The 10,103-nt window shown below is 35.4% G+C and overlaps 1 protein-coding gene across 1 annotated transcript; it reads right to left on the bottom strand.

Annotated features, from left to right (window-relative positions):
• Window positions 1-7,544: 7,544 nt before the first annotated feature.
• LOC123252548 (V-type proton ATPase subunit C 1-like) lies at window positions 7,545-8,690 on the bottom strand. The gene has a single exon (XM_044681837.1). The coding sequence runs from the start codon at window positions 8,688-8,690 to the stop codon at window positions 7,545-7,547; it is 1,146 nt and encodes a 381-aa protein (XP_044537772.1).
• Window positions 8,691-10,103: the final 1,413 nt, after the last annotated feature.

The following is a 10,103-nucleotide window of genomic DNA, read 5'->3' as shown; positions in this document are numbered from 1 at the left end:
CTCATGTGCTTATTGATACTTTTGATTTCTTTAACTGAAAATTGCCTATTCATGTCTCTTGACCATTTATCAATTGGGGAATGGCTTGATTTTTTTATACAATTGCTTTAACTCCTTGTATATTTGAGTAATTAGACCCCTGTCATAGTTTTTTGTTATAAAGATTTTTTCCCAATTTGTTGTTTCCCTTCTGACTTTGGCTACATTGTTTTTGTTTGTACAAAAGTTTGATATAATCAAAATAATTTATTTTACATTTTGTAATTTTCTCTAACTCTTGCTTGGTTTTAAAATCTTTCCTTTCCCAGAGATCTGACAAGTAAACTATTCTATGTTCACTTAACTTATTTATAGTTTCCCTCTTTATATTCACGTCATTCACCCATTCTGAATTTATCTTGGTGTAGGGTGTGAGATGTTGATCTAAATCTAATCTGTCCCATATTGTTTTCCAAGTTTCCCTGCATGTTTTGTCAAATAGTGGATTTTTGTCCCAAAAGTTGGACTCTTTGGGTTTATCATACACTGCCTTGCTGATGTTACTTACCTCAAGTCTATTACATTGATCCTCCCATCTGTCTCTTAGCCAGTACCGTACCGTTTTGATGACTGCTGCTTTATAGTACAGTTTAATATCTGGTACTTCTATGCCCCCTTCCTTCACATTTTTATTTCATTATTTCTCTTTATATTCTTGATCTTTTGTTATTCCAGATGAACTTTGTTATAGTTTTTCCTAATTCAGTAAAAAAGTTTTTTGGTAGTTTGATAGGCATGATGCTAAATAGGTAAGTTAATTTGGGTAGAATGGTCATTTTTATTATGTTAGCTCGTCCTACCCATGAGCAATCAATATTTCTCTAATTGTTTAGATCTAGTTTTATTTGTTTGGAAAGTGTTTTGTAGTTGTTTTCTTATAATTCCTGTTTGTTTTGGTAGATAGATTCCTAAGTATTTTATATTGCCTAGGGAGATTTTAAATGGTGTTTCTCTTTCTACCTCTTGCTGCTGGATTGTGTTGGAAATATATAGAAATGCTGATGATTTATGAGCATTTATTTTGTATTCTTCAACTTTGCTAACGTTGTTGATTATTTCTACAAGCTTCTTAGTTGATTCTCTAGGACTTTTTAAGTAGACCATCATAACATCTGCCAAGAGTGATAGCTTAGTATCCTAGTTGCCTATTTTGATACCTTCAATTTCTTTTTCTTCTCTAATTGCTACTGCTAGTTTTTCTAGTACAATGTTAAATAATAGAGGAGATAGTGGGCATCCTGGTTTCACTCCTGATTTCATTGGAAAAGCTTCTAATTTATCCCCATTGCATATGATGCTTATTGATGCTTTTAGGTATATACTGTTTATTATTTTTAGGAAAAGTCCTTCTATTCCTATACTTTCCAGGATTTTCAATAGGAATGGGTGCTATATTTTGTCAAAGGCTTTTTCAGCATCTATTGAGATAATCATGTGATTTTTGTTTGATAGATTGTTGATATGGTCAATTATGTGGATGGTTTTCCTACTGTTGGACCATCCTTGCATTCCTGGTATAAATCCCACCTGATCATGTTGGATGATCCTCTTGATCACTTGCTGGAGTCTCTTTGCTAATATTCTATTTACAATTTTTGCATCTATGTTCATTAAGAAGTTTGGTATGTATTTTTCTTTCTCTGTTTTTGATCTACCTGGCTTTGGAATCAGTCCCATATTTGCATCATAAAATGAATTTGGTAAGACTCCTTCTTTGTTTATTATATCAAATAATTTGTATAGTATTGGAATTAGTTGCTCTTTGAATGTCTGATAGAATTCACTTGTGAATCCATCAGGCCCAGGCGATTTTTTCTTAGGCAGTTCTTTGATGGCTTGTTCAATTTCTCTTTCTCATATGGGATTATTTAGGTATTCTATTTCTTCTGCTGTTAATCTAGATAATTTTTATTTTTGTAAATATTCATCCATATCTCCTAGATTGCTATATTTATTGCCATATAATTGGGCAAAATAGTTTTTAATGATTGCCTTAATTTCCCCTTCATTAGAGGTAAGATCTCCCTTTTCATTTTTGATAATGGTGATTTGGTTTTCTTTTTTTCTTTTTTTCTTAGATTGGCCAGTGCTTTGTATATTTTATCTGTTTTTTCAAAATACCAGCTTCTAGTCTTATTTATTAGTTCAATAGTTCTTTTACTTTCAATTTTATTAATTTCTCCAATGATTTTTAGTATTTCTAATTTAGTTTTCATCTGGGGATTTTTAATTTGCTTGTTTTCTAATTTTTTAAGTTGCATGCCCAATTCATTAATCTCTGTCCTCCCTAATTTGTTAATATATGCACTCAAGGATATAAATTTCCCCCTGAGTACTGCCTTCGCCACATCCCACAGAGTTTGGTAGGATGTCTCATCATTGTCATTCTCTTCAATGAAGTTGTTGATTGTTTCTATGATTTCTTCTTTGACTAGCTGGTTTTGGAGAATCATATTATTTAATTTCCAATTAGTTTTTGATTTGCCTGTCCAGGTGCCCTTACTAATTATTATTTTTATTGCATTGTGATCTGAGGTTATATTTATTATTTCTGCTCCTTTGCATTTGTTTGCAATGTTTCTATGCCCTATTACATGGTCAATCTTTGTGAATGTACCATATGCATTTGAAAAGAAGGTGTATTCCTTTTTGTCAATATTTTTCTCCACATATCTATTAAATCTAATTTGTCTAGGACTTCATTCATCTCTCTTGCCTCTTTCTTATTCATTTTTTGGTTTGATTTATCTAGATCTGAAAGATGGATATTTAGATCTCCCACTCTTATGGTTTTACTGTCTATTTCCTTCATCTGCCAGTTTCTCCTTACAAATCTGGTTACTATGCCATTTTGTGCATACATATTGAACAATGTTATTTCCTCATTGTCTATGCTGCCATTAATCAGGATGTAATGACCTTCCCTGTCTTTTTTAATCACATCCATTTTTAGTTTGACTTTGTCAGAAATTATAATTGCCACTCCTGCCTACTTTTTCTCATTTGAGACCCAAAGGATTTTACTCAAGCCCTCTAGCTTAAACCTGTGTATGTCCACCCACCTCATATGTGTTTCTTGTAGAAAACATATGGTAGGATTTTGTTTTCTACTCCACTCTGCTATTTTCTTCCTTTTTATGGGCCAGTTCATCCCATTCACATTCAGAGTTATAATTATCAGTTGTGTATTCCCCAACCTTTTGATATCCTCTCCTAGTTCTACCATTTCTTCTTACACTATTTCCTTTTAAACCAGTGGTTTGCTTTCTGCCAGTAACCCTTGTCCCCTCCCTTGATTCACTTCCCTTTCTACCCCCTCCCTTATTATTCCCCTCTTTTTATTTTTAAGGCCTAATGAATTCCCCTCCCCCTTCTACTCCCCTGCTCCCTTTGGTTTATCCCTTCTGACTTTCTCAGTAGGGTTAGATAGAGTTTTATATCCCAATGGATAAAGCTACTCTTCCCTCTCAGGATTAATTACACTGAGAGTAAGGTTTAAATATTACCTCTTAATGCTCTCTTCCTCTCCTTCTTATAATAGTATTTTCCCCCTCCCCTTCCATGCCCTCTTTGTGTGTAATAGAATATCCTATTTTTCTTATGCATTCAAGTTTCTCTTGATGTCCTCTATTATTCACCTCCCTCTTTCCCACCCCCATATCATCTTAGACCATTTAGTATTCCAAACTCTCCCTATGAATAATTCTTCTAATTACTATAATAGTGAATACAATAATAGTGAATAGAGTTCCTTATAGAGAATTATACATAACATTTTTCCACATAGGAATACCAATAATTAGATCATATTGAAGCCCTTAAAGAGGCAAATTTAAAAAAAAATATGAGTTTTCTTTCTTTCCACTCTGTTTCTTATTTAGCTTTTCATGTTTCTCTTGATTTTTGTGGTTGGATATCGAGCTTTCCATTTACTCCATGGTCTTTTCTATGCAAATACTTAGAAATCTTCTATCTTGTTGAATGCCCAAACTTTCCTCTGTTTTTTGGGTAGTTTTGATGGGTAGGTGATCCTTGGTTGTAGACCCAGTTCTCTTGTCTTTCTGAATATCATATTCTAAGCCTTGCGGTCTTTTAGCGTGGAGGCTGCCAGATACTGTGTGATCCTGTTTGGTGCTCCTTGATATCTGAATTGTCTCTTTCTGGCTTCTTGTAACATTTTTTTTCTTTTACTTGGAAGTTCTTGAATTTGGCTATTATATTCCTGGAGGTTGTCTTTTCTGGGTCTAGTGTAGAGGGTGATCTATGGATCCTTTCAATGTCTATGTATTGCCCTCTTGTTGTAGAACTTCAGGGCAATTTTGCTTAATAATTTCTTTTAGTATGGAGTCCAAATTTCTATTAATTTCTGCCTTTTCAGGAAGACCAATGAATCTCAGATTGTCTCTTCTAGACCTGTTTTTTTGGTCTATCACTTTCTTATTGTGGTATTTCATGTTTCCTTCTATGTTATCAGTCTTTTGACTTTGTTTTATTTGTTCTTGCTGTCTTGAGAGATCATTAGCTTCTAATTGCTCAATTCTAGCCTTTAGGGACTGGTTTTCCTTTTCAGTCTGGTCATTTCTCGTCTTCAATTTGCTGATCAGTTCATTTGATTTCTGAGCCTCACTTTCCATTTGCAAAATTCTGCCTTTTAAACTGTTATTTTCTTGCCAGATCTCTTCCATCTTTCTCATAATTTCAGATTTGAACTGTTCAATAGCTTGTGGCCAGTTTTCATTATTTTGGAAAGGTTTTGATATGATTACTTATTTGTTCTCCTCTGCTGTTTGCTCTGTTGTCTGGATTTTCTCTGTGTAAAAGTTGTTGAGTATTACAGATTTCTTCTTGATGATCTTTCTCTTTTGGGGTTCTTGTCTCTGGCTTGCCATTGTTAGCCCTGCACCCTCTCAGGTTTATCCTCACACTCAGGGTCTGTTGGTGCTCTCTAGGCTCCTGAGGTCTCAAGTCTCATTGTTCTCAGGGTCAAGCCTCCTGGTGGTCCCCTTGCTTGTTCCTCTGCCTGAGGCTTCTTTAACAGTCTCAGGGTGCTGCTTCCACAGTTGTGCACCCCTCTGCACTTGGTCCCCACTCAAGGTCTTCACCTGATCTCAGGATCCGAGTCCTGCCTTCTCTCAGGATTCGTGTCTGGGCTTTGCTCCAAGCCTACACTTGTGCCTGCTCTCAGGATCTCAGTTCAAAGTCCATGCACGTTCTTTAGCCTCTTGGGGTCTTAAGTCTTGCTGCTCTCAGGAACAGGCCCTGGTGACCCCAGGTAGCTGCCATGGACTTAATGAGTGTGCTAAACTTGCTCTAAATCTTGTGCCCTGGCTTTGGCACTTTAGGTGGTGTTGGGTGGGGGAGGGGGTTGCTCAGCTTGTGTTTTAGTAAGAGCTGTTTCGCCCCTTTATAGCATGGAAATGCCCAGATTCCATGTACCTCCAATGCTGTACCCTGTTGTGGGGTCCCTTCACTCCTCTGTATTTGTTTTTTTGTCTTCTTGAGGAGTCCTATATGTTTCGGTTAGGAGAGGTTAAGCAGCTGCTTTTTACTCTGCTGCCATGTTCTCTAGTATTTTTTTAAAAAATAAAAATGAGTATTAAATTTTGTAAATAGATTTTTTCTCCATGTATTGCTACAATCATATGATTTTTGTTTTTGTTATTGATATGATCAGTTGTGCTTATAGTTTTCCTAATATTGAAACATCCTTGCACTCTTTGTAGAAATCTCATCTAGTCAGTGTTTCAATTTTGTAACATAGTGATATAATATCTTTGCTAGTATTTTATTTAAAATTTTAGTTCAGTATTCATTAGCCAAATTTGTCTTTAGTTTTCTTTCTTTTTTGCTCTCCCTGGCTCAGGTACCAAAGTCATATTTGTATTATAAAATGAATTTGAAAGGGTTACTTCTTTACCTGCTTTCTAATGTAATTTATATAGTCTTGGAATTAATTGTTCTTTAAATGTTTAGTAGAATTCACCTCAAAATCCATGTAGTCCTGGGGAATTTTTCTTAAGGAACTCATTTATAGCTTGTATAAGTTATTTTCTCCATCTGTTATTCTGCTTATTTAAGGAATTTATATTTTGGTAAATATTAGATTATTAATTTTATTGGCATGCACCTACTGGCAAAAGGCCTAATAAGCATTTTACTTTCATCTTCTTTGGTTGTACTGTCGCCCTTCTCATTTTTTATATTTGTAATTTGATTTTTTTTATCATTTTTCCCATATATCCAGTTCCGAGTTTTATTTATTAGCTCACTGACTTTTTTACTTTCAGTTTTATTAATTGCTTTTAATTTTCAGGATCCCCATTTTGGTATTGGAGAATTTTTATTTTATTATTTTCCTATTTTATAAAAAATATGCATATCCAATAATCTATTTTTTCCTTTTTATAATGATGTAAATGTTTGGATATAAACTTTCCCCTAATTTCTGTTTTGGCTGTATTCCACAAATTTTTCTCGATTGTCTCATTAGCATCATTCTTGTTAATTAAATTATTGTTTTTATGATTTATTCTTTGACCCATACATTGGTCAGGATTAGATTGTTTGCAATTGATTTTTAATCTATGTTTCTAAGGCCCTTTATTAACATAATTAATTTTTATTTCATATGGTTCGAAAAATTTTTTCTTCATGTTGAAGTTTCATGACCTAATACATAGTCATTTTAAAAATTGTTTTGCTGGATTTTATTTATCATTAGGATGAGTTTTTAATCACTTATGAATACTAAATGCTTGGTGACTCACATTTTGTAAAATTAACTCCAACATCACCTTGTGTGTTATGAGACCAATTTGGAACAGTTAGCAAATCTGTGGAATGCAAACATAAATTGAATGGAAAGCAGATTGCCTCTTGCAACATATAACAAATACGGCTAAGTGGTAAAGCAGCAGCTTAAGTCAGCAATGATCTTAGTTACTGAAGTTTTATGACAAAATGTGGAGTACTTAAGTACACAACACATTTTTGCACAGGTAATTTTATTCTCATCTATGGCTATTGACAATGCTCACCAATTATTGGAAATATTCAGAAAACACACTTGAATATTGTCAAATTTTAAAAATCACAATTCAATCACCATTTAATAATTATGCCCTACTAATTACAGGGAACAAAATAGTACAAATGTTATACTTCTTCCTCTTAAACCTTGTCTAATAATGAATTTAATCAAGGCATACTACTACATCAAAGAAAATATTGTTTAAAAAATATATTGTTTATAAATAAAATAATTCCCCCCATACTACCCATTTACAGACCTGATCAATAAAATGCAACACAATATATGTTCTTCTTTAAAAAGAAGATGTCAAGAGATGGACTACCATGGGACCATTCACCTGAGGAAAGGAAGTAAGAAGCAAGCCCTGAATTAATAGAAAGTTAAAAGTATAGACATACTTCAACTTCATTTTCATTCATATACACCAGCAGTAGGAGAGGATTATTAATATTGAGGACTATTTTTACTTTGATTAGGATAGAGTACAATCTATCTTGAAGTACACATAGGGATAATAATCCTCTTTATCCATGTCATAGTCTGAAACACTGGAAGAAGAAGTATCAGCTACCAATGCTACACTACTACCCATCAAGTGTCTGTACAAATCATTCAAAACTTCCCTCAGTCTCTTCTTGTTTTTCTCATTGGGTCTAAGTAACATTGCCTGGAAGTTCACTGGTAGTCCATATCTTAAAACAGACTCAACATAGACTCTTAATGCCTTCACGTGGATCCAGGATATAAAAGCTTCACTGAAATTCAGTTGCAGCCACCGAAATAGCGGTCCAAAATACTTCTTCTTTTCAAAGATTGCAGTGGAGAGCGCTTCCGTTTCTTTTTTCATCCTTTCTTCATCATAAGAAAATTCACGGACAAAGAAATTCCTTTCTTTGGCTTTGGTTGTGAAATAATTCACTACCTTTTTAAACAAGGTAACATTGCACAGGTAATTATCAGAGTCCTGTGAGATAATGCGGCTAGACCTCGGGACTACAAAATCACTCAATGTTTCATAGTGCTTAACCCACTCCTCGTAGTTCGCCTTTGAAACTACCACCAATATGGTGACGAGATATTCCGAATCAAGGACAAAGTCCTCTTTCTTTACAATCTGTGCTAGACTTTTAGTTAAAAAACCTCCTTCTTGTTTTTTTTCCATAGTATTTACATTCTCTTTCAGCTTCTCATAGGTAGCTGTTCTGCTATTGAAGTCATTGTCAATTTGGTGTACTTCTTTTTTAATCATTTCATAAAGAACCCTCATGGACTCTGTGATTGGAAACTTGGCCAGATCCCATTGGAAGTTTGTTATATATGTAATGATGTCATTTTCCTTAGCCAACAGAATTTCACCAATTTTGTCTCTGACATCGCCTAGCAGTAATGAGGAGACATAGGTGGCTATGTTCGTGTGAAGCTTAGCCACGAATTCATCCAGAACCTTCAGGTCATCTGATAATTCAACTAAAACATCCAGTATCCCAACCTTTAATTGGGGAATGTTGAACTTTACATTAGAAGAGAGATTAGATGGGAGTGTTGCTGCCTGTAGTCTCTCCCATGTTTCCTGGCATGTTTTCTCCGCGGGAGCTGAAATGAGCCAGAATTCGGTCATGATTAGAAAGGAATTTTTCTCTAAACAAGACTGGTAAGACGATGCTGGCAAGAGTGAGAGAGAGATAGACAGACAGACAGACATAGAGAGAGAGAGGGGAGCAGGGTTGGGGTGGGTGGAGTGGGGTGGGGGTGGGGCAGAGAGAGGCAGAGAGAGTGAGAAAGAGGGAGGATTTAGTCATTTAGCTCTTCATATCAAGTCCTTGACCTGAGCCTCTCTGGCAAGTGTTGACCACCAGGGGAGGTGCGCTTGCGCTTGCTCTTGCCCACTGAGGGTAAAGAGGGCTGGGGAAGGAGGAGGGGGTAGGGGGAGGGGAAGGAGAGAGGAAAAAGGTGGTGGGAAGGGGAAGTGGGCGGGGCAAAGGGAGGAAAGAGAAAGGAAAGGCAGCTTTGCCAATTGGAGTGGCCGGATGCCTGTCAGTCAGTGAGGCTCCTCCTCCTTTCAGAGGCTCATTGTTGATGTCATCTTTCTTTCTCTCCAGCTCATCTGGCCTGTGCTTTTAAGCTTATTTGAGCTCATCCTTACTAGACACTGTAGTGCTGGGCCATATATATTTGGGAAGGTGCCCTGTGCAGCTGAGAAAAAGGTACAGCCCTTTGTGGGTGTGGGGCCCTTCAGTTTTCTCGGGAGGTCTCCCCTATCTTACTTTTCAAAGATTATATTCCTTTCCTGAACATCTTTATTTTATGATTAGATTTATCTAGCCCTGAGAGGGCAATATCCAAGACTGCTACTATAGTTTTAAAGGTTATTTTCTACTGTGACTCATTTAACTTTTCCTTTAAGAATTTTGTTGCAAAAAAAAAAAAAAAGAAACAATTTGAGTGCCAAAGGTTCTAAATCTGTTTATAATAAACAGCAGGCTTTAAAGATGGAGAGGGGAGTAAAAAAAAGAATTTGAGGGTGCTATACCATTTTACAAATATGTTTAGTATTGGTATTTCTTCATTTTTATGGTACCTTTTTTTTAAACCCTTACCTTCTGTCTTAGAATCAATACTAAGTATCAATTTTGGGTTGGAAGAACTAGAAGGGCGAGCCCAGGGTCATAAAACTAGGAAGTGTCTGAGATCAGATGTGAATCCAGGACTCCCCACCTTCAGGCCTGGCTCTCAATCTACTGCCCCTCTCTGGTACCTTTTAATAAAATTTAGTTTCCCTGTGATTATTTCTTTTAAATAGATGTATTTTTGCCTTCATCTTTTCTGAAATCATGATTGCTAGCTACTTTTAAAATGTTTTATTTTTACCTTAAATGAAGCATAATAGTTTTTTCTAGTCCCATATTTTAATTCTGTGTCTGTGTTCTTTGTAAACAACATTATTGTTTTCTGGATTCTAATACACTGTGCTATCTGCTTCCATTTTATGGGTTAGTTCACCCCATTCATATTAACATTTAATGATTATTTT

The sequence above is a fragment of the Gracilinanus agilis genome, chromosome 6, assembly GCF_016433145.1.
Source record: "Gracilinanus agilis isolate LMUSP501 chromosome 6, AgileGrace, whole genome shotgun sequence".
Lineage (NCBI taxonomy): Eukaryota > Metazoa > Chordata > Mammalia > Didelphimorphia > Didelphidae > Gracilinanus > Gracilinanus agilis.
This window is presented reverse-complemented; position numbering and strand designations above follow the sequence as displayed.